General features: G+C 40.0%; 2 protein-coding genes across 2 annotated transcripts in view; one reads left to right on the plus strand and one right to left on the minus strand.

The window, feature by feature from the left end:
* The window catches only part of COL14A1 (collagen type XIV alpha 1 chain), a 114,142-nt gene extending 93,769 nt beyond the window's left edge, over window positions 1-20,373 (plus strand). The window contains exons 41-49 of the mRNA XM_066565933.1: window positions 5,465-5,518; window positions 6,401-6,472; window positions 8,526-8,561; window positions 8,980-9,046; window positions 9,547-9,735; window positions 16,920-16,997; window positions 17,933-18,088; window positions 19,448-19,540; window positions 19,631-20,373. Of these exons, the coding sequence (XP_066422030.1) occupies window positions 5,465-5,518; window positions 6,401-6,472; window positions 8,526-8,561; window positions 8,980-9,046; window positions 9,547-9,735; window positions 16,920-16,997; window positions 17,933-18,088; window positions 19,448-19,540; window positions 19,631-19,770 (885 nt within the window). The 3' untranslated portion in view covers window positions 19,771-20,373. The remainder of the gene's footprint in view (window positions 1-5,464; window positions 5,519-6,400; window positions 6,473-8,525; window positions 8,562-8,979; window positions 9,047-9,546; window positions 9,736-16,919; window positions 16,998-17,932; window positions 18,089-19,447; window positions 19,541-19,630) is intronic.
* MRPL13 (mitochondrial ribosomal protein L13) overlaps window positions 20,286-26,821 on the minus strand; it is a 31,805-nt gene continuing 25,269 nt past the window's right edge. The window contains exon 7 of the mRNA XM_066565946.1: window positions 20,286-23,564. Within this exon, the coding sequence (XP_066422043.1) occupies window positions 23,540-23,564 (25 nt within the window). The 3' untranslated portion in view covers window positions 20,286-23,539. The remainder of the gene's footprint in view (window positions 23,565-26,821) is intronic.

The raw sequence follows: 26,821 nt of genomic DNA on the forward strand, positions 1-26,821 counted from the left end.
ATGGCTGATTTATTATAATGAATGCCACCTCTGTCCTTTCTGGAGTTCATCTCTCTGTGCCAATAGGCACAGGAGGATGGACATCCTTCTGTCTGGTGATGAGGGTTGAGATGTGTAATGGGAACCCTGCACGATGCCTGTGCTTTGTGCGTTTGGTAGAAGTAGATGTCACTTGAGTTCAGCATTGCCAATTAATCTCTTGGCTTATATATTTAAAATTAAATGGTTGTTAAATGGTGTATAATTAGTATGCAATCCAAGGCAATGATCTAAATTTGCTTTCTAGCTAAGTAATGAAACAGAGACAACTACAAGGAAATTTAACATTGAATGTAGAATGATATTTGCAGAAACAGTTGACATGAAAAAAAGGTGAAAAATATATAATAGCAAAATTTAGTTAACCTTATTCGGCTTCTGGTGTAACAACTGCAGATACTTACAGTCTGTCTAGGAGCCAGCAAAAGAAAATTAATTTTCATTTGTGCAGTTAAGCCTATAACTCCTCTCTCCTTGGGGAGACTTCTGTTTCATTATTTGTCAGATTTTGGAAAGTTATTGTTAGCATAGTACTAGATTTCTGTCTACAGCAGAAGTTCATTATGAAATATAACTTTTCAGTTTCATTTGAGCAAGATTTACATATTCATGATCCTTTTTTTGGAAATGTCAATGTAACTTGAACTTCAGAGAAATCTGGGAATTCTTTGATTTTCTGACCTTGTTATAAAAAAACCCAAACCCTGTAGCAAAACATGTATCTGAACTCACTATTATGAATTTAAACATTGGCATAAACATATGTCTAGAAGTAATTCCACTGACGTTACTGTAGAATGTGGGAAATAGATAAGTGGGGTTTTTTTCTCTAAAAATCAAGAAAAGAAAGGCATTTTATTAAAATAAAGATTTATGCGATATTATCATCAGATGAATAATCTAATTGGAGGAATAGCCTTTTCATGCCACCTGTTCATCTCCAGGTTAATAGAGACCTGGACCCTGATGAACATTTGGGTTTTTGCCATGTTCTGTCTGGTCTTGGTCCTGGACAAGTTGAGATGGTGCTAAACCTTGTCCAAGTGAGCTCTATGTGCCTCCTCCCCCTGCATTCCTCATCGTGAGGGATGTCGAGGTGCCTGCAGTTCAAGGAGAAAAGAATTCTGTGTTTTGATGTTATTCTGTAGCTGACCTCATACTTAGCAGAGGATGCCCTCAGCCATGCCTTGATGCCAGCCACCAGTTCAGAAGTGGTCTAGTTCTCCCATGTGGGAGTCACCAGGTTGTTGCCAAGATGGTATTCCAGAGAAAAGCCGAGGAAGATTAGTGCAGCAAAGGCTTTTGATACAGCTTGGAAAAGTCATATGGTGTTTATTCTGTAGAATACCCCACTGTTGTCTATAAAAAGGTAGGGCAATTACATAAATTGCCTGTTTTTATAGATACAGTTATAATGCTTTGTTTGTGTGTTCTCTTTCTTCTCTGCTATTAATCATGGGAGCTGGATAAACAGCCCAGAGCTCATAAAATTAGTTCTGTTAGCCTGGTATTGTCTCTGTGAGACCCTTATGCAATGTTGTCCAGCTGTAATTATTTCTCTGGCAACAAATAATTATGCTATACTGATTTTATGGTGTTGTAACTCATTTGATTCCTGTGAAGTTATGACAACATGAAATTACTTTTAATGGGCAAAGATCCAAACCAATTATTTCACCGCAGTCTCTTTGAAGACCCAGCACTTAAAAAAAGAGATAATTCTGAAGGGCATAACTGCAGCAGCAAAGGGGAACTGGAAAATTCCTGAGAAGTAAATTGCCTTTTTGTATAATGTTCTTTTTGTTGGGTTTCCTCCTGTTAGCCAAGATGCCAAACTGTTTTGCAAGTATTATACTACTAGAACTGAGATTTTCTGTGTTTTTCTTAGCTTAGTTATCCCTTCCTCTTTAGTATTTATTGATCTTTAAGTATTTTAATTATAGTGGTAGTAGTGCTGTAGAGTACTTAGGTTGTTAAATCACACTGATTTTAATGGGTGGTAAGCATAGGGCTGATATTTATTGGGAGATCTCTGAGAACTTTGAATTGGGTATAATGTGATTAATGAAGTGCTGGAATGGAGATTCTTTTTCCTTCAGTTCCTGATAATTGGAATCACTTCACTTCTACAGTTTGTTTTCCCTTCTGTTTGTTTTGATTTCTAGTGTTCATACTTTCTGATTTTCTTTTGGAAATCAGTTGAGGAAAGGGTTTGATTTTCCTTTCTTATGTTGTAATTCAACACTTAACCTAAAATTTCTTTTTTGTTTTTCTGAACTTGGTTTTTAGTCCCTGACTCATTTGCTTTTTCTCGGGTTTTAGAAAGAAATAGAATGTTCTCCCTGTCAGTTACATGAATTCATAAAAAGGTCATTTTCATAATGACATACCCTCCCTATGAAGAAGAATGGGATGTAATAAAAATACTTTGGGAAGGTTGAATGAGAATAAAAAGTTTTTTTCTGATAATAAAGCAAATATTAAGAATATGCATGACAATATTTTATACCTGTCTGGTAACCTGTTTAAGTCTTCATCTCAGACTCCACATGAGGAACAGTCCCCTCCTCTCTCATCAGCTTCCAGAGTGTCAGAAAAGATTTTATAAATGGAAAATGACTTATTTTTGTTGTGTGGCTGTAGCTGTGGTTGTTTGGTGTCCTTTCTTGCTGCCCCATATTTGCAGCTAGCAATATAGGGGAGTTTTAGTAAAAAGAACAGATCATTTTTCTTCACCAACAGTCCCAAGCATTTCATGTTGACAGACAGATCTTGAATTGGCAGGCACGTGTCCCAGGCTGCAGGGGTTTTTTTAAAAGGCTCTACATGAAAATCTTTCAAGCTTGGCTCAGTAGCTTCAGTTAAGTTTTTGCTGGTATCTAGCCCTACTTGAAAAGTCACCTCTCCACAAGTTGCCTCAAATTCCAGGCTACAGAAAGCTCAAGAGTTTATAATGAGATCAGCAGCAAGTTTGATTTCAGCACCCTTGAGATTTTACCAGTGATGCCATTTGTATTTTGGCAAATAAAATCCCTTCTAAAATTTCTGTCTCTTTCTCTAGAACTTTTTTTTCATGCCATTAGCAAAATATGTCTTAATTTAACTTTCCAAAGTGATATAAACTTTGATTTTAAGACCTACATCCTAGGTCACACATCAAAATCTGTCCTATCCTGTTCTTGGACATGCAGTTCCATGGGAGAGAATCAGTGGCTTTGTGCAGAGTCATTTCTGTTCTGGATGTGACAGAGCTATGTAATTCCTCCAGTCATTCTCCTTGGATTAGAGGTGGTTAGGCAAAGAAGAGAATTCAATAAATGGGAGATTAAATAGCATCTACAAGGCTTCAGTACTCAGAATACAACTTTGTGAATTCTCACTGTGCTCTATTTTCTTCTACATTACATACACCAAAAATTATGGGAGAAAGAGCCAGAAGAAATAAATTCCCACTCTTCCTGCCAATTTCTTGGTACTTACTAATCTCTGCTCTCAACTCAAAAGTTCAGAATGAGTGTCAGATCCATTCTGGCCATCAGGTGGTCTGAGTAACATCATCTTCAAATGCTGCTGGCAGCACAAACAAATACCTTTAGTCTTTTACCAGCGTGAGAGAATAGGTATTGCCATACTCTTTCTTGAACCAGGCTTCTATTTGATTTATTTGAGTTATATACAGCAATTTTCACATCTAGCAAATGAAGTAGGAGGTCATCTTTTCTGGGCAATACAGACACAATGCCAAGAGAAATAAACCCTAGGAGAATAGACAGGAGGTGATTACTGAGCAGCCAGGAGTAAGAGCACTGCTCAGAAGAAAGAAATTGTGAAATATATTCCAAGAAAATGTACTGCTGATCATACTGTTAATTCTGCTCTTTGACTGGGGTGGGAGAAGAGAAAGACATACGGTTTTCTTTTTCTTTAGAAGCTTGTGTGACTCCACACTAGATCCTAGAAGTCAGTGGAAAGCACTATATTCCCTTCCTCCTAGTTAAATTAAGCCCTTAAAAGGGTCAAATGAGTTTTCATCCTGCTTTGGAACTGAGCAAAAATAAATATAAGTTTTACATCTTTGCTTTAAAAAGTGAAACATAAATATGAAGGTGTCAGCTTCATCTGGCTACACTGTGGAATATGAAGATGTTTCCTTATCAAGTCTAAGGATACCTAGATAACATAATGGGAGTTGACTATGTGGCTTATTTTATCATCAAAACACCCATGCACTAGAGCTTTTAAAAAACCTTTCCAGGTATATGGCAGATAATATTATTCCCCAGCCATTTTTTATGCCATATGATTGCAGATTTGAATAATAGTTTCCAAATTGTGCAAAGCATAAAACTAGTAGTATAGGTTATATTCATTACTAAAACCATGTCAGAAACAATGATTTGGAAAAAAAATACAAACCAAAAAAGTTGTACATTTTTCTTCTGAAGCTCCATGAGATACTGAGGCCTGGAATGTTCTTTACTCTGTGTGTCGCTATAAACATTTTCAAACATTTCAGCAATAAACCAAATGCTTTCTAGCATAAACCACCTTTCAAATTGGTCTTGAGCCAGAGGTAAAACCATATATCTCCTGTTCAGGCTGTATAGTAATTAAAGAATTGTTTAATCATCAGGCTGGTCAGAAACCCAAGCTTTTTGCCTGTGGATACAAAATGCACATATTGGTTAATTTGTATTAACTAAATTATCTTATGTGAAGTAAATAATACTTTATTAATAGTGTATTTTCCTCTACATCTGGTCAGTCTTTTTTTCTGTGATGTACTTGCTTTCCAGTTTCCAAGTTATCTTGAGTTTTTGGCTGTTGTTTCTGGAAGCTCTGAGGCACGTTCCTGATGGAAACCACATGAGCATTCTCACTGCTTCCCAAAGCAGGACTCAGGGATGGCTGGAGCCCATGAGCAGCACTGCTGGGCACAGAGATCCACTCTCTGTTGCCATCTTTCAGCACCTCATCAGTGGCACTGGGAATGCTTGCAGCCAGTGAGAACAGATGTAGAAATGTGACCTTGTGGTAGAGAGGTTTGACAGCAAAACCCCTCTTGTTTCCCTACAGAAGTTCTAAGTGAAATTCACTCAGAGGTGAAAATTGCCAGTATGAAGAATTTTGTATTGATTTTTCTTCAAAAAAGTTGCGTGACTAGCTGTTGTTTGTTTTTTGGTTTTTTTTAATCTTGGTAAGCTTCTTTTTCCAAAATAAACCCTCCCCAGGGCAAAGAAGGAAATTTTTTTGTAAGAGACCACTACCAACAGGTATTAATTTAGAAAAAAAAAACAAACAACACAACAACAAAGCAAAACTAAACCAAAGAAGAAAAGTAAAACATTTCTTCTGGATTAAACAGAATAGATTCATGACGTACATATAAAAAGCTGATGAAATTGCATTTATTTATCTTTTGTAGGGCTTTCCTGGCAAGGATGGACCCACAGGCCCACAAGGACCTCCTGGCCCAATGGTGAGTACTACCCATAGAATTTCTTACTGCAAAAGTCAGCAGGATTTGGGGGGATTACAGATCACACTGTTATCTATGCTGCAGTGGATAGAGCAAGGCCAAGGGAATTCAGAATTCTCATGATGCACTGAGTTGGCAGAGAGCTGCTTGTCCAGTGTAATTTCTTTCCACTCCTACTTAGCTCAAGAAGAAAATGTCTCCCATAGGAAGGGGAGAGAGTTGTTTTGTCAAGATTGATAGCTTATTCTTAGTCAAGCAACTGCACTATAAAGAGGGAATTACTGCTTTTAACATTTGAAACAAGACTTTCTTTTTGTCAAAAATTCCATAGGACTGTTAGCTGAAGTGAACCCTCAAATTTTACTTGGCTTAGAGGTTGGAGGTGAGCACAGGTGCTCCCACAGAGTAATCAAGGAAGATAACAGAGGTTACATCCAGCATCTAATGCAGGATATATGTTGCCTTCAGAATCAGTCTCAGCCTTCTCAGTTGGAGCAGCTAGGCAAAATTAATGCCTTCTTAATTGATTTAAAAGATTAAATGAAGCTGCTGGTTGTACTGAGTATTCTTCAAGCCATCTTGTTGTTTTTTACAAAGAACATTCTGAGTCATCCCCCCTGAACACAGTATTAACATCACAGGATTTAGTCCAGTGGTTCAGCAATTTCTGCCTGTTCCAGAAAGCAAACCAAGTTATTTTTCTAAAGTGATTTTCTCAGAGCTGTGCTTATGGTGCTCTTTTTCCTGCAAATGGCATTTCTTAGTTTTCTCTCTGGGAATCTCCAGTCTTTGACTGACAGAACTGTCTGTGTACTACTTCTCATCAGGACTGATGGATATCGATTGTCATCACCACTATTTTCCTCTTCTTTTTCCACACAGGGCATACCTGGTGCTCCAGGTGTTCCAGGTGTTACTGGAAGTCAGGGGCCACAAGGTGATGTTGGAGCTCCTGTAAGTAAAACTAATTAATATTTCACTGTCTGCTGTTGTGCTTTGGTTGGTTTCTGAGCCTGGCTTCACTGTTTGACAGAACTCCTCAATATTTATTGCCTATGATCTGTTTGCAGTTAGTGGCTAAGTGAAACATCATATTGACCTTTCTTTGTTCATTCTTTGTAATTAAATATATTTGTTGATCTTACATACAATGTTTGGAATATAGGTATTAAAGTCAAAACACAAGATTAAAACACAGAAGTTAAAAACACAACTATGTGAATTTGAAGTCTTTGTGTAATTACATTCTTCTTTTTTTCCCTTTGCCCTTCCAGTGACTCTCTGGAAATTCAAGTCTTTGTTAACCTGAATATTTCCTAAATATTATTCTGATTTCCAAACTGTGAAAATAATATATGAATAAAAACATGGCTTTTGAGGTTACTCTGTGTTTAAATCAGAACAAATGACTAATGACTAGTGTTTTTTATATAATTTATGTAATTTTTGGAAAATTATATCCTCTATATCTAAAATTATTATTAGGAACCTCCAATATTAAGTTTATTTCTCAGATGTTATGTTTTATGAATTATTTTAAAAACCTCAGAAAGAAAAATAACTGGAAGAAAGGAATACAACTATGAAATCAATGTATATTTTATGTAAAAGAGAATATTTATAGTGGACTTTTTTGTCTCTGTAAGTGTTCAGACAATATTATGTATTAATATTTTAACATTTGACTACTTGTTTAATTTTAAAGCCTGCTCAGCTTTTTCCCATCTATTACAGTAAACATCCTATTTAATTTTTAAAGACTTCGAAGTGGAACAGTGTGTATTTTTGTAAATTCTATTTGTAAATTCTATTTGTAGAATAGAATTTTTTTTTCCAAAATCCAGTTTGGTTTGGAGATTTAGGCCAATGCAAGCATTTTCATTTGGTTAAGTGGAAGTGAAATTAAATTGATTGATAATTTATAAACAAAGATAATAATCTAAATGCCCAGTTCTGCATAGTTTCTAAGTGTAAGTGTAATCATGGTATCTATAAAGGAAATTTGATGAGCTTTGGAACCTTTACTATAAATATATAGCATGTTGACTATGCAGTTCCTGTCCAAACACATGTTCCAGATACTGAACAAAATCTTCTAGAATGTAGATATTCCTGTGAGTCATGCAAGAACTCTGCTGTGCATGGTTAGACTCTAGTTGTGCAGAAATAAACAGGTGGGTGAAAAATTACTGAACTTTCTATTCCAAAACATAGAGTTATGGAATAGTCCTTAGAAATGGTCTTTTAGTCTTTGTAAGAGTTTCCTCTCTCCAAGGATAGAATAAGCTGTGCTTAACCATGTATCTGTCAGCTGGTTACCTACACAGAAGCACAGAACAGTCTGAGTGGGAAGGGAACCACAAGGATCATCAAGTCCAGCTCTCAAGTGTTCGGCCCATACAGGCATCAAACCTGTGGCCTTGGTGTTATTAGCACCAGGCTCTGGCCAACAGACCTTTCCTTGCTTCAGGAGTTCCTGAGAAAAGGGTAGCCTACCCCAAAAACTGAAATTGGTAAAGTTGCAAGTGACCTAGACAACCTGTTTCAATCCATAATCCTCCTCATCATCATTACAGTATTACATTATCCTTAATGTCGAGTGTAGTTTTCTGTGCAGTTTAATCCCATTGCCTGCTCTGTTCATAGTGGATGCAGAGTCCCAGGACAGCAAATTTCAGGCTGGTATTTTGCAAAAATTAGACCTGTTTCAGCCATGTGAAATGCATCATGTGGTGGCCTGACCTTGCTATCATTTTGAATAAGTGAATTCAGTGTGCATCAAACACTTGTGAAGGTCATTGTTCCCATGTAATTGCCAAAGGTGAACATTTTGTTGAGTACTGAAATGATAGAAGTGTATTTGTCACTGTCACATAACCTCCTGAAAGCTTGCTTATTGTCTGTTTCTTCTCCCTTTACTACAAATCTGCAAGGCAGACAAAGTTCAGGTGTTAAAATTTTGAACAGAACAAAATGAGAATTAATTTTGCATTAAATCTTTTCATAGGGTCCTCCTGGAGCTAAGGGGGAAAGGGGTGAAAGGGTAAGTCTACATTCATGTTAGCTCTGGTTTTTTTCCCTGCCTGGCCTTCTGTCTCATAAAGAACTTTTCCAAAAAAATTATGTGTCTCTGTGTTTACAGGCACAGTAGTTTTCTCTTTGCAATTAAGCAAACTTTCCTTCTTTTCCAGACATGGTCTTTTACATAGCTATATTAATGTTTTCAAGGTGGGAAGTATGTGGCAGTGAGCATGCCTCCAAATCTCTCATTAGGGTTATCTTCTCAGACCTCTGATTGCTGGCCAAAAAGAGAAATGGGAACCAGTGAAATCACAAAATTTCTTTGGCTTTCCTTTCTCATCTGTGAGGATATGATGTCTCAGCAATAATAAATATCCTGCTTTGCTCAAAGTGCTGTCAGCTCAGGACTGTTTCATGACTCTGCTGCTGTTGTTTTCCAGGGTGATCTCCAGTCCCAGGCAATGGTCCGGGCTGTTGCTCGTCAAGTGTGTGAGCAGCTCATCCAAGGCAAGTACATGGACAGTCCACATGCTTCTCTCTCTGGAATGGATCTTTTCCTGCCACAGCTACTTACAAATATGACACTTTGCAAAATATCCAAGGGGATCTGTTTGTTTTAAACTAGACAGTTGAGATTTATGTTTCAACTAGATTTATGTTCAACTGGATTTGTGTCCAACTAGAGCTGATTAGCATAAGCCTTCTGAAAAAAAAGCTGGAATTGTCTCCAAGCTATTACAGTTTACAGAAGCTTCTGCTGCACCAGTTTTAAATTTTTATAGACATAAAATACAAAAGCCCCCCAACCCTTGCCAAAGTAAGAAAATAAAATCCTGCACAATAGTTCTTCCATTTTCTGTGCACTCTGTAACCTACTATTTCTCCCCCAACAAGTGCACAACTTCATAACACCAAACCATGACAGACCACAGCCTTGAGAACCTGCCAGTACTCTACTGAAACTTTGCTGAACCAGATTTTCCACTGCTACTTTTTTTTCCTGATAGGTCATATGGCAAGATATAACTCGATTCTGAACCAGATCCCAAGCCAGTCTGTCTCAACTCGAACCATCGCGGGACCTCCTGGTGAGCCAGGTCGGCCAGGGGCTCCAGGGCCACAGGGTGAGCAAGGATCACCAGGCATGCAAGGGTTTCCAGGAAGCCCTGGTCAGCCAGGAAGACCAGGAGAAAGAGGTAGGCTTCCTACTTCACAAATACCTTCCTTTCATGATACATTCTAACAGCTTTTGTCTCCTGTCTAAATGTGAAAGCAACATTTTCTCACCAATTAATTAGTGAGCTTAATACAGACCATAATGAAGGCTCTGGAGACTCTGTCATGAAAGCCATGCAGGCTTTGCCAAGTGTGTTTTGGTAGGACCAGACAGAGGTTTAATGTTTAACTGCTGAAGACTGATGGAATTTAATAGTGCACATCCCATCACATCGTGTTTCTTCTTAGTAAGACCTCAAAGTGAGCAGAATCCCTAAATGTACAAGCAAAAGAGCAATTGAAGAAAGTCAGATGGAAAACTGACATGGGGAAATGCTGAGCTTTTCTGATAACTTCAAATGTGTCAGTCTAGGAATTTCTGAGTCATGGCCACCTGAAAGGAGCAAGATTGATAAGAAGAGGGAAAAATTCCTAGTTTGAGGGGTTGAGAGAATCAAGAAGAAGAAATAGTGAGGTCAGAGAGAAGTAATACACTTAACATTTACAAGAATTCTCTTCATATTCTCATATGAAGGCTAGATCTCATTCTCCTTTTCTCCACAAGCATTGTTGAATAACAAAACAAGTTCCATGTTTGATTTACTCTCTTTCTGTGCAGCCCGGGCTATCTTTTGTGTCCCAGAGTAACACTAACCTCAGGACATAATACTGAGTAGATCTATAATTGTGAAAGTGCTTTGAAGAACAGCACGTAAGGAGGTGACCAAAAACGCAAGAGACAAATGTGACATTCACAAGCAGTGAATTGATGTTGCTGTTACAAAATCTGCTAACTGGGATTTTAAAAATTAATTGCTGTGGAGCTTAATAGTAGTTCCAGTTCACAGTAGCCATTATGACCATAGCTATAACATTGTTTTTAATAGAAAATCTTTGAGTGAACCTGTGAGTCTTGCCCTCCAGACTGTAAATTCCATCACCATTTTGAAAAAAGAGGCAAGGTTTCAGATACTGACCCTTCAGTCCTGCTGTTGCCTGCTCCAGCTGAGCGAAAACCAGGCACTGTCCAGAAAGGTGGAGGAATGAGGGAGTGTGAGACAAGTAGAAAAGAAGATTGGAAGAGATAGCAATCAAGGAACTGACTTAAAAAAGGGTGGTCTAGAGACACTGAATGCAGATTTCAGGATATTTTATTCCACACCAGCATATTTTAGATCTTTCCCTTTTTTTGGGGAGAGGTTTTTCAAGCTAGGATTTCAGAAAAGGGACAACCAAAACACCAGGCCACAAAAAAAGGAACGTGTCCAACATGTTCTGTACTTTCCATTGTATTTGCTGTGCTGATGTCCAGACACACATTGTGGGATCCCAGAGTGATTAGACACAGTCATTTAAATAAAATATGATGTGGGTTGGCCCGCTGCAGACAATATTAATGTTTGGGAAGCAGCATTGGCAGCAGAGCACAGAAAGGGTAAAAAGACATTAGAAAGAATATTGCCCCTTCCCTCCCTATTACCCTTTCCCCTCTATATGGATAACTGATGTTGGAAGGGACTGATTTTGGCAGGTAGTGCTTGTGGGGAGTTTTATACTTGGTAGAGAAAGCTCTAATCAAGCATCCTTCAGAACTGCAGTCAGATTTTCATAAAATGTGATACCAAATGTTGGGAGTGTTCTACAATATTTTCAGCTTAAAATGAGGTTGTTTCAAGGATCCATGTGTAAACTTTAAGACAAAATAATTGGCTGGTTTATTTGGAGTTGAAATGGATTTTAGGAAATTCATATAACTGCAGCCTTGAACAGAATCTGGAAGAAAGATGAAGGAGCTCCTTCAGAAACTAGGGAAAATTGTATATTAATTTATTGCTCCTTGAGGATTTGATTTCTTCAGAAGCAACTGAACTTTCAGACTGATGTGTGTTTGATGCTGTAGCACCTTACTGAGCAGGAAGATACCTTTTGCTGCAGACTCTTAGGGTATTTCTGAATCCATTTCTCTAAGCTAACCCTAAAATGCAAAAATGAAAATTAGAAATTATTTAACCAGCTTCATGCTTGTGGAGAATGATTGGAAGTTTTTCATGGATTCCCAATTCCTACTTGATTCCTAATGACATATCCTACACAGAAGCAGCAGACTAAAATTGCTCAGCTTCTGGATGGAAGGAAGGGTTTTAAAGTTTGCAGCGACAACAGAGAGGAGGGTAAATGGAGTCAGACTCTATCCCTTGCTGTGTTCTGAAACGCTGTTTGCATTGAACTTGTTCAGCAAACACAATGTATCATCCTGTCCTGAAGATCTCCAGCCAGCCACCTGGAAGTCTTTATGTAAAATGTGCTCCTTTTCACTAATGTCATCAGCATTTTGGTTGTATATGAAGCCAATTTAATGTTGAAGCCCAGTGCCAGATTAGCAACTCTGAAAGTCAGGCTCCACGTTTAAGTTCAGAAAATGTCCTGCAACAGAGTGTGCTAAGAAGTAATAGTCATTAGAAGGAAAAAAACACCTGTTTGCTTACCTAGTAGTGTTGCTTTTTCCCCCTCAAACTGTTGGAATTGCTGCAGGAGCCTCTTACTGGCTCTGAGCTGAGTGGCAAGGTGGCAAGGTTCTGGTAGAGAAAGAAGATAAAAAGGTGGGGGGAGGCCAGGTGCTTCTTCAGCTCATCTCTTGCCTACCACCTCTTCAATCCCAGCCTGTAAAAAGGGGGCACTTCAGAAAGCAGGTGTGGAACTGGTTAGAAATGGTGCACCAAAGAGAGCTGTACTGGAAATGTCAGCAGTGAGAGACATCAGTGAACTTCCCTGCAAACTTGCCTGGCCAACAGCTTCTTTTCCCTTGTTTTCCTTGTCACTCTGCCAAGCATTAATCAGAGGCTTTGGAAAGAGACATGGATTGAGTGTATGGAGTTCTGCTAGAAACCTCCACTTGAACTTCTAGGTCCATGATGTCCCATTCCTGGGTGGGATTCTCTCACTAGTAACACACTGAGCTGGTCCTTCCAGGAAAGACCACCTCAGTGAGAAAGGACGAGTCATTCTCTTGACAGATCCAGTTCTCAGTGTCTGTTGCCAGCTGAGAGGCCACGTTGTATTACCAGGCCCCTGCAGTACATAAACCCAGATAAGTTACTAGAATTTTGCTCTTTGCTTATTTGCATAAGTATAGGAGTTTGGAAAAAAACCAAACACTGATTATTCACAGCCCTCATCTCTATTTTAATTTTAACTAGCTCAGAACAGTGGTTTCTATTCTCCTTTCAGCTAGTTTGAACATATTTTGTTTGGTTTTGTTTATGATCTGGGACTTAAACAACTAGTGTCTGGCTTCTGAGTGCTCAGGAAATAGTTGCACCTCTGCAAAATAGTATAGAAACCAAAAGAATCAACACGTTCTTTTCTTCTTTTTGGTTTCCAGTTATTTTTATAATACATGGCTTGTTTTCTCAACTTTGTGGAAAAATGGAAAAGCCATAGTAAAATTATTCTCAGGCACTGCTAACTTTCAGATGCTGTGAAAGTGCAGTTCTACTACTGAATGGACTTCAGCTCTTATGTGTTCTGAAGTGCTGAATAAAACTTACAGCTACTCAGCCCATCTCACTATGATTAAAGTACAATAAATACCTAAACTGTCACTGGGAAAGTTTCTGTTCTCAAGCACAGCTTCATCCTTATTTGCTTCCTGGCTTCATATGAAAGAGCCAGTTAAACATGTGTTATCAAAAGACACATTTACAGCTGTGATGGCAAAATTTCAGTGGAATTAAATGGAACTTTTGCCAGGTTTGTCAATTAAATATTTTTATTTCCAGTTTTAGCTTCATCTGGATTAAAAAAGAAAAAAAGCACAACAATGTGTTATTTTACACTATGCTCACAGCTGAACATCTTGAAAAAAAGGACATTTTTGGTATTAGTTTAATTTTTCTTAAGTGCAATACATAGTTCTCCTCAGTGGACAGTATTCTCTTAAAGACAAAATTAGATAAAGAACACCTGAGATTTCCATTTGTGCAGATACCATGGAAATCTATTTTTCTTTGCTAGAGAATGTGTTCATGACCTTGGTGTTGTTTTCAATAACTGATGCTATCAGAGTTATCTTTAGTGAAAGGTTGGAAATCATTGACTTCAGTTGCTTGTGATGTCCATGGGGCTGAAATGAAGACATTGCTTATTTTGTATGGGGACAAGACATAAACCCATGATTAGCATGAAGGGGAGAAATAGTTTGATGGTATTGCTGAAGCATGTCCAGAGCACAAACATGAAAGCAGTTCCTGGGACCGGAAGGCATTTTTAACTCAAATGGCAAGTTTTGATACACACACTTTCATTCTGAGGGCAGTTAAGCATTGCAGTAACCTACAATGCAGTAACCCACAAGAGGGATGGCTTGTCTGGTTGGCTTTCTGTAAGCCATGCTCTGCTGGAACCAAAGATGACTTGGGTGAATTTTCAATATTCTGCCATTTATTAGAAGTGAGCTAAGGGGTCTGTGAGTCTCTTAAGGGAAACCCATGGCTTTAACTCATGAGCATTTTGCCTTAGGAGTAGGATATTTTTGCATCAGTGTTTATGTTCTCTTTAACTTGGAAAAACTTTACTGGAAATCAGACTAAAACAAACCTGATGGAGGCTTTTATCTTGGCCTTCAGTGTTTGCTTTCAAAGAAGGTTTGCCCTGCACAAGAGATTCATCATTTATTCTAGAATGAATGTTTTCTTCTTAGCGTGAGTAGATTTGTTCCATGTTTAGCATTTCTTACTGACATTTTATCCTGTGAACATCACATACAAGTGCGTAGTTTGGTGTGTGTTAATAATTATAATTGAGTGCATGGCAGGCTGTGATTTCAAAACATTGTGGCGGTTGCCTTTGAAGTTACCAAGTAATGTTACTATGCAGGAGGATAAGCAATGGTCCTTGTGCTAAACAGCTGGGTATATTTCAGATGGTTGTAGTGGGTCAGTCTTCTCAAGAAAAAAGAAATTCACACAAACAGACTTTGCCTTTTGCAAAGGGAAAATCTCTCCCTGCAGATCCTGTGGGGCAAGAGATAATTTGGACACACGTACCTTGTTACAAGTACAGTACAGAGAATTGCAATAGATGAGTTTCTGCATATGTTTGAAGCAAGTCAGGGCTAAGCAAAATTTCAAGCATGTGGAAAAAACCACCACCACCCTTACTTCAAAATTATGCAACTGAAGGATTTTTGCAATAAAAGGCAAAAAAGAGAAACAGGCAATGCCTTAACTATGCCAGGACAGTGGCAAAGAACCTTGTAGAGGTAAGGTAAAGAGGTCATCCATGCTTTGGTTAAAAATGATGTGCTCACTGTGGTTTTACTGGTTGCAGTGGTGTGGCCTGTGTTTTCCATGTGGTTGGGTCAGACAGTATGTTGCCCTAGAAGCCTCTTGTTCCTGCAGAAGACCCAGAACTCCTCCACAGATACTGAATCCACTCCAGTTCAGCAGACTAATATTTGATAAACTCGATGTGAGCAATTCTTTGCCACTGATAGGTTTTAATTACAATTTTTCTCACACTTAGACTTTTTATTTACTTATTTGCTTCCATTACAAATTAGTTTAAGAAGGTAAAAAAGATCTGTGACTCCCTGAGGGAAACCTGATGAGGAGGGGCTGAGGCCACTTGGTTTGTTCAGCCAGGAGACTGAGGAGAGACCTCACTGCAGTTACAACTTCCTCATGAGGAGAAGAGAAGGTGCAGGCAATGATCTCTTCTCTGTGGTGACAGTGACAGAACCTTAGGGAATGGCCTGAAGTTGTGTCAGGGGAGCCATAGATTAGATATCAGGAAAAGGTTTTTTTCCTGATATCCAATCTATATTTAGAGTGTTTGGGCACAGGAACAGCTCCCCAGGGCAGTGGTCACAGCACCAAGCCTGACAGAGCTCAAGTGTTTGGACAATGCTCTCAGGCACAGGGTGTGACTCTTGTGATGGTCCTATGAAGGCTGGGAACCAGACTTGATGATCTTTGTGGTGTCTTCCAACTGAGCATATTCTGTGATTCTATGATTCCTTGCAAAAATGAGGTGTTCTCCAGCTGTTTTGCCCTAAGAGGCAGCAGTTACCTGAGGGAAGGAGCCCAGTCAGTTGGAACTGTGGATATTACCCCATCCAGGGCAGCAGCTGTTTTCTTTCTGCTCTGTGTTGATGAAGGTGCCATGTATAGACTTTGATTCTGAAAGCAGGGAAATTGTGAAGCCAGGAGAGCAATTACCAGTGCTGGGAGGGAGGTCTGGAAAATGGGGGGGAAGTCCCACAAACCAGCCAGGATTTGGTGTCTTTGAACCATCCAAATCAAACACAGACTTTATGAGAATTTCCAAGTCACCAGTGGAAACTCAGGGTCTGGAATTTATATTTTTGACACCTACTATAGTTCAACACTGCTTATTGTGATGGCTGCATATAGAAAGTGTTTTTATAGGATGCCATAGTGGTAGTGCAGAAGGAGATGGAAAGCTGGAATTAAGCAGTGCTTTCTCTGAATTACTAGGTTTGTGATCTCCACGGATCAGATACAAGGAGACAAATTTAGTGCCATGAGCGAGTGCAGGAGCACAACTCACTGGGTCTGCCTCTTGGAATATCAGAGTTTCAAGACTGGGAAACACTTGGATTGGGCTTTACTTGGGGGGCAGATTTTGACTGCGATGAAACTCCTTTCTCATGTTTTTGCAAGAAACTGCCATAACTGCTAACAACTTTCTCCATGAACAATTCTGTGCTGTACCACTCTTTGGTGGGTGAATGTTTGAATGAAAATTTGCTGTAGCACTGAAATTTGACTTTTTTGGGCCACACAGTAATTTATAGCTACGAGGCTTGGAAGACTCTTCTGACTTACAATAGTTGCACGTTGGGGTAGTCCAGAGGGAGCTTTCCACAGGAAGTGCAGCCTGGAAACTGGCTGATGCCTCTGCATACCATCCTGATGAAACCACCATGGCAGCAGGAATGTTTAAGACCCCAAGAATGACATATCCCTTCAGAGGCTGTCAGGGGAGGGATGGAAAAAGAACCAAATAATATTTATTTTTCACCTTCTTTCTTCTTTGCCATCTGTTTTTAGATGAAAAATAGCATATGGAACTATAATGCTGGTTAAATAATAAACACTGCTCACACTTTTGATCAAAGTGTAACTGAATACTATTTCCTTAGGTTTACCAGGTGAGAAAGGAGAGAAAGGCAATCCAGGTGTTGGAACACAAGGACCCCGAGGCCCACCAGGATCCACAGGTAAATTTACATTTGAGGCATCTGGATTAGACCATTCTGACCCATGTGTGAGGAAGCTTACAACAGCTCTGTCTCCTTAAGGAGAGTAGCAGAAGAGTAGCAGTTCAGGTACCTTAACTGCCATAATGTTCTTACTATGTAATATCATGTTGGGATGTGCCACATGATGGTGTCACCCATCACACAAGTATTTTCATTTTCCCTATGATAAACTGCTTCCCCAAGACCACCGTTTAAAAATGTTTCATATATTTTTTTTTCCAGACACGGGTTCTAGAAGGGGAAAAAATTAATCTGGACTAATTACATTTGTTTCTCATTGACTAAATGTCATACCTAAATGTGAGTTGACAGAGAAACGTATAGTAATTAAGCACATTATAATCACATGGATTTATATTTAGGTCCTGAAAAAGCAGAGAGAGTGATAACCAGGTCCTGTTGAAACAGGAATAAAATTGCATTGCCCTCAGGAGGATATCCTGGCTGTTAGGCACTGGTATCAAGTCACAGCATTACCCAGAATCTGTATTGAAAGGGAGTGGGTAGAATCAAGAGCTGTGCAGGCATCCAGGGCTGTCCTTTCCCTATGTAAATCCCTTTCCAGAAGTCTGATGTTTGGTGAAACATTTGCTCCAGTTCTGCCTAGAAGCTGTCTCTGGCAAGGAAAATGAAGCAGTAGCCAGAGAGGAAGCTCATTGGAAGTGGGTCTCCTCCCAGGCTGCTGCTCTGTCTTCCTTGCCAAAGGCTGAAATCTTCCCTCAGCTTGCCCAGGGGAGCCAGAGCCAGGATGCCTCGCTCCTCCTCTCAAGCTGTCTCCTGGAAGTGTTTATAACACACTCAGTGCCATGTTTTCCAGGCCAGGAAAGATGGCCTCATATCCCTGCTTTCATGAACGACACTACGCAGATGTTTCATCTCCCTGTTCTATGCAGGACCTCCAGGAGAAAGTCGGACTGGCAGCCCGGGACCACCAGGATCCCCAGGCCCACGAGGGCCTGCTGGTCACACGGGGTCCCCGGGCTCAGCGGGTCCTGCTGGGCCTCCAGGGTACTGTGACCCATCCTCCTGCGCTGGCTACGGCATGGGAGGTGAGTAGCGAGGAGCTGGGACAGCTGCCCTTTACAGAGGTGTGGGTGGCACTTTCTAACAGCCCAAGTGAGATGGAGGCTACCAATGAAACTTGCACTAAAATGTGGTGGCTCCCTAAAAACTTGCGTGTCCAGTGTGGCTCTACTTTGTGGGACTGCAGCATGAAGAGAAGGTGACCCAGCATAGTGACCAAAGGAAGTGACCTCCGTCTGATCCCAGCCTGTAAAACTGATCCTGCCTAGTGGGTTTTGTCCTGTACATGTTTGTGTAGCTGTATGAGCCTGCTCCATCTCCATATTCTGTGTTGAAGCCCTACCAACTCATGTTTGTGACAGCAGAGTTTTTACACTTGTAGTTTTTCAAACGTGTTGCTCAACCTCCCCTTCCATGTGCCTCTGAGTGGCATGAGAGCATGACCCTTACTAAACCTGTAGTAGTGTAACCTGGCACAGGGATGCACGTGTCCATCATTAACCAGTGAAGCCATCTGGAGAAAATGATTCCTTCTATATCTTCTCTGTATCCTACTTTCCCATCTTGTTATAGCACGGAGAGGCCATGGGAAGAAGTTAACACAATTACCAAAACTTAAATCACCCAACCTAAAATCAAAATTAATAGTAGAGTGCTAAACTACAAATGTTATGCATAAGGCATATTTGTTTGATGTTTACAGTTTAATCTGCCCCTGAGCTGATTTGTATGTTTTACTTACCTGAATGTTTTTGTTGTCGTCTCTTCCTATCCTTTTCTCCTCACTTCCCCTCCCTGTTGTTCATTTCCTGTTTTAAGGCCCAATCCCTTACAATGGCTACGAATCCAGAAGGTGAAAGGCTCATTCTGGTTCAGGTCTCATTGGGCTGAAGGTCAGAGATGGATGCTGAACTGCTCTGTGCTTTCCAGCAACGATAATGACTACCACTAATGAACTTACAGCTGCTGTACATGCACTTGGCTTCCTGGCACTGCTAAAAAATTATTGCCTGACCCATTTTTGCCTGCTGCTCATGTATTCTAGCTCATAATTGGAATAAGCTATAGCAGGCAGAGTGTGCAGTGTATAATGAGCACAGTATTACAATCGGACATTTGACAAATTGTGGTGGTGGTTTCCAACTAACTTGGCTGTCTGTTGGTGGGTTTCCAATTGCTCCAGCTTATTAATTTTGTTAAATGTTTTCATTGTTCCTTTATGTGAATAAAAGATGTGTATTTAAAGATATATATATATATACTCACACACATGATATAGAAATATATCTATATATAAAATGTCAGTTTCCTAATGAATGCTTTAATTTTCTACTCCCCTTCTCCTGTGTTAACCGTATGAATACTCTTGGTGGTGGTGGGTTAAGGTGGATACGGTGAGCCAACTGATCAAGACATCCCAGTAGTGCAGTTGCCACATAACTCCTACCAAATCTATGACCCTGAGGACCTTTATGATGGTGAGCAACAGCCGTACGTAGTTCACGGGTCCTACCCCTTACCATCCCCCTACGCCCAGTCCTATCCATCACCTCATCTTGCTCAACCAGAGTTTACTCCTGTCCAAGAAGAGATGGAAGCCGTTGAGCTGAGGTCCCCGGGAATCAGTCGCTTCGCAAGGAGGATAGCCAAAAGGAGTGCCAGGACCCCAGAACGCACAAAGGCGAACGGAAAAAGCCCCTCTCAATGAACTGGTTAAAAAAGGGAAACATTTTATGCACACCTGTGTTTGGCCTTTTGCCCTGGTGCCTCACCTCTCACTGAAGATGTTTACAGGCTCTTATGTTAAAGGAGAAAAAAGTGTACATGGCCAGTTGACACAACAAATAATGGTAATTATCTTGCATGCCAGAAGTTTAGTATATTAGTGGGTTGGTGCTAGCTGATGATGAAAGGTCACTTGTAGATCTTTCTCTGGAGTACTGTTCCGTTCACTCTTCAAACTGTAGCTGAAAAATTCATCTGGCTAGGTGGTGTATGTAGAACCATTCACAAAAGTTAATGTTTTGTTATCCATTTTTCCCCAGTTGATTACTTTCTCTTTGTTTTGGATTAATTGCTTTACTAGCAGAGTAACCTGACTAAATCCACTGGAGAACAATGCATCAGGTGTCCCTGCACCCCAGTTATCATCCTTTTGTAAAGATTTCTTACATTAACAGACCACTGTTTTCTTAACTCACCTAAAATAAATATACAAGAATGTTCCATGAGAGCACACTGATAATTTATTGTGAACCTCTTTCATTTCTGTTTTGTACGCAAATAAAAGTGGCAAGCTTTTGTATGGTAATTCTGTATTCATTTGACTTTTAACTCAAAACAATTGCATTAGATCTTCAGGGGACAGAATGTAGTGAGAATTTCCTGTTTTCAACACTTTGGGGCAACAGTTTTATTTTAAAGGATGTAGTAAAAACATTATTCAGCCTTATTTTTTAAATAGTATATGGACAAATGAAGACAGTAACTGAGCTGAGGTAGTTGTACCAACTGCAGATGTGAGATTCCTCATGTCAACATTCCCAAGTCAAAAGACTGGGAGGTGTAGTTGAGATGGCAACTTGGATCAGCTAATGAGGAGAGGAAGGCAAAACACCAACCCAACCACTTGAGCACAGAGCAATTAATCATCTACAAACAAAGTAAGTTAGAAAGAGACTCAATAAACACCTTTGAACAACACTGGAGACTGAGCAAGATTTAGCTCAAGAATGGCCATTTATGAAAGCATAGGTTTGGAAGACTTTTTCTTCAGCCCTGTACAGACATGAAGAGGATGTTCTGTACATCTCACGACCATCCTCCTGCTCATCCCTGACTGGAAGCAGGTCTAGTCATATTCTACAGTAAAGAAAAGCCTGTCAGGTTTGGCCTCTGACCACTGCCAGCAGCTCCCTTAGCTCATCAGGAAGAAGATGAGTGGGTACCTTTACTGTGTAATCTCCAATTATCTCACCTAGAATTCAGCCTCATTAGTAGCATACATGATTTGCACATGTGACTAGCAGGCTCTGGCTGGGGGCTGGATACCTTCCTAGGTTCTTTCTCTTTTCCCATTACTTCTTTCACCTGACTCCACCCATTTTCTTGGGGGAAGGTGATAAAAGTTGATACAATGTGAGTTGATTGTCATTTCGTTACCTGCACTTGCATTTAAAATAGAAGGTAGAAAAGTATAATGTAGTTTATGGACTTTATTTTTTAGCAGCTTAACCCCACTTAACAGAACACTGAGGCTCCACATGAGAATGGCTCTCTTGGCCACAAGCAGGTACCACAGCCTGGCACATGCAACTGATACTCAGTACTATTAAAACTAAATACAATAACGCCTGGGGTCACAGGGTTAATTTTAATTTCCCTGCTGGCACTGGCTGTCAACACCCATGTTAATTTATCCCAAGTGCAAACTCCCTCTGCCCCTCCCTGGTCAGCTCACTCGGATCCATGTTCTACTGACACAGCTCAGAGTTCTGCTTGAGATATGCTGACCTGCAGGTCCCATGGAAGTGACCGAGAAGGTCACTGATGGAAAAAATCAGCTTTTCTTTCAAGCAATTCTGCCCATTTTGTCCTTGGAAGACTCTGAGTCTCCTGCTAACAGTGCACAATACATAAGTCATGACTAGCTGGCCTGCAACACTATATCCAAATCTCAGGTTCTTTTGGGAGCACAGAGAATGACAGGGCAACACCAGGGACGGAGGGACACAGCATAATCAAACTGACCAAAATAAGGCAATTGGTGTTACCTGTTCCATGGAACAGCCTGACCAAATCCCTGAGGGTGCTTGTGGTGAGCAGTCGAGGTCACCTGTGGGGTGCCAGTCCAACAGCTCCCACCCCAGTGTCCTCGGCTGGGGAGGAAGCTGGAAGCAGCACAGCACCCCCAGCTCACAGGAATTTGGGTGCTCTGGGCCTGAGGGATCCCCTGTGTTGGACACCTGCACTGTCACTGCCACCTCCTCCTCACACCACATGATGTACATGGAGTGACCTAAACAAATGACTTGGGGAAAATAAAGTGGCCATACTCATTCAAATTTTGTAACAATTTATATACTAAAGCACAAGCTTCAATTGCAGTAGTTAATTTATTTTAACCTTTTATTTACTGTGCCATTTACTGGCACCATGCTGACCAGAATGCTTCTGGTATCATTAATCGTACACCATCATTTGCTGGACCTATCTTGGTAATAAAGATTAACTATCTAGTTACTCTCTGCACAACCCAATTATAAAAATACTATTCAGGAATTGTATGCTTTCCAAAAGAAGTAAGACCCATTCTGTCAGGATTTTCTCCAAAATCCAGTCTGAATAATCAAGAGTGTCTCCTATTTTTTCCAGAACACCTAAGAAAGTGAAGCTGCTGACTGAAGGATTCAGCACATGCTGAACAGTTGATGCCACACAGATCTTACCAATAAACTGTGTACTGTGTCCTTACACAGAAAAGAGCATTTACTGCAACCCAGGCTTTTCAAAAATACTTTCACTAGTTAATGCAGTGTACTAACTAACTTGGAAGTGAAGGCTGCACATCCACTAGGTGGGAATTTTTGCTGGGATAAGCCCATTTGAATGTCAAAGAAAGGCCCATATACCAAACCATTATTTCATGTAATGAAATATGGTTATAAATAAACAACTGGTTTTCTTCCTGTATGATGCTAGTATGAAACAGATGTAGAACACTCAAATTCTCCTCACTAGACATTGTAAAATTTGGCAAATAATGTACCAGCATTTCCTACTAAACAGAAAACAACAGGTGCTTTACTTATCTACAGAACAGCTTTGGCTTGAGGGCTTTCAGAGCAGGAAAGCAGACAGGAATTTCAGGGAAGTAGCTTGCAAAAGTGAAGTGAATTTTAAGACTTTTTTTGCATCATTCAACACTTAAGTTTGGTTTCCTCATTTAGTTTCCATAATAAAAATGCTTCTCTGTTCTGCAATATGTTCCTTAAAGTAGGTTAGGAATGCTCCTGTGACTTGAATGAAAATCAAACTGAGGCTGAAGGGGGGAAAAAAGATAAAGTATCTCTCTGTTGATCTGCCTTTAATACCTGTTATTTCAACAAGCTCTTTAAGGAAATCTACACTGGGCTGTAGGCAGTGAGCTACTTCATTGCAGTCCTCAATGCATTGTTTCTATGAGATGCAAGTACTCATTACAAAGGTATTAATTCTTTAATAACAGTATCAAATCAAATGTCATGAAAAAATACCAGATCATACAATGCAAAGTACAGATAGCATTGACAAGATAATACCTAATCTTAGCTGTTTCAAATACAGTGATTTCTGTAATCTTACCAAGTCAAATTTGCTAACAGCTGTCAGAAACATTCAGTATAGAAGGGCTGACTGAGCCACACAGATACTTCCATATTAGAAGAATTTTCTTTGAAGGAGGAGAGACACTCCTGATGGCAGTTCTTTCATTCTTATTACTTCTTTCTAAAATCTTTAGGTCTGTGGGGAAAAACGAAAAGTATTTTAAGAAATGCATGTTCACTGCAGTGGTTTTGCTTTAAGGCTGTAGTAGCAGCCTCATGTAGTTTTATTTCCTTACTCTGGTGAAGTTTTTTTTGACAAAGAAGAATATTTTCTGGATTACACAAACAAGACAGAACAAATTAAAGAAATTTAATAAGATCTCTAAGAATCTACAGACATCAGGACTAGTTGGTCACTCCTACTTTCCTAAGCAAAACAAAAACCATCTTGAAATGAATGCAGTCTCACAGGGCTTTAAACACAGACACTGATTTGGCTCCACTTTTAACAACTGAATAATCCATGCATAAGATGGCAAGTTTTACTGAACAGTACAGTCCAACGCAACACTACTAAAATAGTTAAAACCAATGATTTAAAAAAAAACCTAACTTGAATCTCAGAAGTTCTGCAATCCCCTTTGCTTGGATGACAGATGTGGAAAACATTCAGATAGAAGCAGACTGTTGTTTGCAACCCTCTGTGATCTCCTATTCAGGCACATCTCTTTCCCTGCCTGCCTGCCACACATCCACAGGCTGCAGGAACCACATTCTGCCTGAAACTGCTCAGCTCAGAGCAGCTTATGGCTTTCAGAATGCTGAGTTTGCAGACTGGATGCACATCTACATCCCTACCATGTCCTGCAGAGAAGCTGCACATCCTGGACTCTGCCCAGTCACTCCCAAACTCCCAGTGCAGGTCAGGGTCCCTGAGGAGCCCAGGACATGCCTGGTGTCACCCAGTGCAGGTCAGGGTCTCCGAGGTGCCCAGGACACACCTGGCCCCATCTCACACGCAAATGCAGCCTGCAGGAACACAATGCTCCTCACTGCTCCTCTCATCTGAGAATCAAAGCAGCTTGGGGAACTCACAGGACTCAACAAGACAAGTATTAACAAAGGTTTTAGAGACATCTAAAGGAATACAGGGCCAGATTTGCCATAAAGTTGAATGAAAAATTCTGGCATACAGGAAAACTTGCAAACCACTACAGTAACCAAGTTAAATTTCCAAAGGTGGTACATTTTTATCTGTAATTCAGCTCAATAATGGAAATGAAAAGCAGACAGCAATGGAAGCAGATAGCTTAAAGACTGAGAGTTCAGATGGCTGCAGAAATGCCACAAAGAAATCCAATACTTGTTTAGTCCTATGTTGCAGTTTCAGATTTTGCCAAGCAATAGCACTCAAAGTGAAATCATCCACTCAACTCTTGTATGAGCCCATAGGTTCTCACATGAAGCAAGTCTGGGATTCAGTTTGTGTTATTTCAAGAGTAGCATATAAAATTGTGTGAATTTTACAGGACAACTATAAAGAAGAGCTAGTGTTCGTGCTGTGATGAATCACAAAGCTGCTCTGTTCCCCATTTAAATAGCATATTGTGTATTAGGATTTGAATTTGTATCTTTTGTGCATGACAGAACTGCTGCAAGCACCATATATGCTGTTTACATATTTGCTTAATGTTGAACTTGAATGTACTCAATGTTTGATGGTTGGTGTGTGCTGGGAAGTCAAGGCACATTTCCTAGAATCCCAGACTTCAGTACTTGGAGATATGCATAGAATCAGAGAATGGTTTGGGTCAGAAGGGACCTTAAACATCCTCTGGCTCCAGCCTCTCTGCCAGTCCACATTTTGTTACTCAGATCTCACCCTGCATGCCAGAATAGGTATTTCATTATGTCAAACTGTTTGTACAGTAGTAAGAGTACGGGATTTTGAAAAATTCTCAGCAGTGACTTAGAAGTTTTATCACTACATCCAACCTAGACAGGTGGACAGTGCTGAAGATTTTAGGCAACACAGCATGGCAAAGACATGCTTGTCTTGCAGCTTATAGTTATTACTCTTTCTTTTTAGAGACGAATCCATTCTCTTGTACACTGCTCAAAGGATTTAGCAGTTTTCTATGAATGGCTCCCTTAAAATTTCCATCTAGGGTTATGCTGGAGAGCTGCAGGTCTCACAGCACTCTGTTCTGGGGTGAAAATCTGTTTTCTTTTCTTGCTTGCTTGTAATCTGCATTTCAACTTTAATGCTCATTGTCTTAAAATTTAAATGCATAAAAATGCATCAAACACTGGACTCTTAGTTTGCAGTCTTATGAAGTTAATGAAGCTTAAAGACAGGATTTTCTACACTGAAACACTTGTGTGAACAAATACAAAAGTTTTTAAAGCCTTTTCTATTGCCACAGTAGGCTTTTTATGCCCACTAGTACTTGGCTTTTGGACTGCTTTTGAAGAATTGTTGGCACCAGGAAAGCTAAGCCTTGGAAAACACTGCCTTTGGCAAAAGTGTTATAGGGATTTGGTCAGATGAAGAATATGAACCCACAAAAATGCTGTCTACTCAGAGAGAATTATGAACCACTTGTGAGCATCAATGGGTAACTGCTCATTGATAAGTGACACAAATCCATGTGAGAGTCTTCTTTGATGGCAGTGCTTTTGCCTTTCCTCAGCAAAGGCCAGAGTTTATGCTCTTGAAACAAAGGAAATGCTATCTCCTAGAACAGACAGTTCAGAAATTCACCCAAAGGCAAGACTTCACATAGCTGCTTCTCCTCTGATTGTTATTTTTAAAGTAACATTCTTGGGGAGAAAAAGCTTTGCTGTATAGTGACAGGAGACTCCAAGACAAAGGGAAATGGGGGAATGTGGGAACCAATGTCTCTGCAATCTATGCTGAAACACAAACTATTATGGGTTCACTGAAAATATGCAATATTAGTCTGTGCAGCAGATGTCTGCCACCAAAATATGTAAAAAATATTTGTCTCACTAACACTTTTATACTCCACATAAAAAGTGTTAAGACAGTTCTGTGAGTTCTAGGCAAAATACTCAGCAAATTAAATCAGTAACCCATTTGTTACAGGAGGCCTCTTGGTGCTTCTCTCTTAACAAATAATTTACCACTGAGTAACAGGTACTGAAGAGCTGGTCCTAAACTCTGATTACAGCTTTTAAATGTGTTAAAGCTGCCCAGGGAGGTCATGGATGCCCTCTGAAGACACTCAAAACCCACCTGGATGCATTCCTTTGTAACCTGCTCTAGGGGACCTGCCTTGGCAGGAGGGTTGGACTGGATCATCGCCATAGGTTCCTGCCAAACCTCACAATTCTGTGATTCCATAAATTTTCCCAATTTTTATCCATACTCACAGCCATCAGAAGAGAAATACAGCTGATGTAAAATGCTGACAATTCACAGCCACTGAA

Source organism: Molothrus aeneus, chromosome 1 (genome assembly GCF_037042795.1).
Source record: "Molothrus aeneus isolate 106 chromosome 1, BPBGC_Maene_1.0, whole genome shotgun sequence".
Taxonomy (NCBI): Eukaryota; Metazoa; Chordata; class Aves; order Passeriformes; family Icteridae; genus Molothrus; species Molothrus aeneus.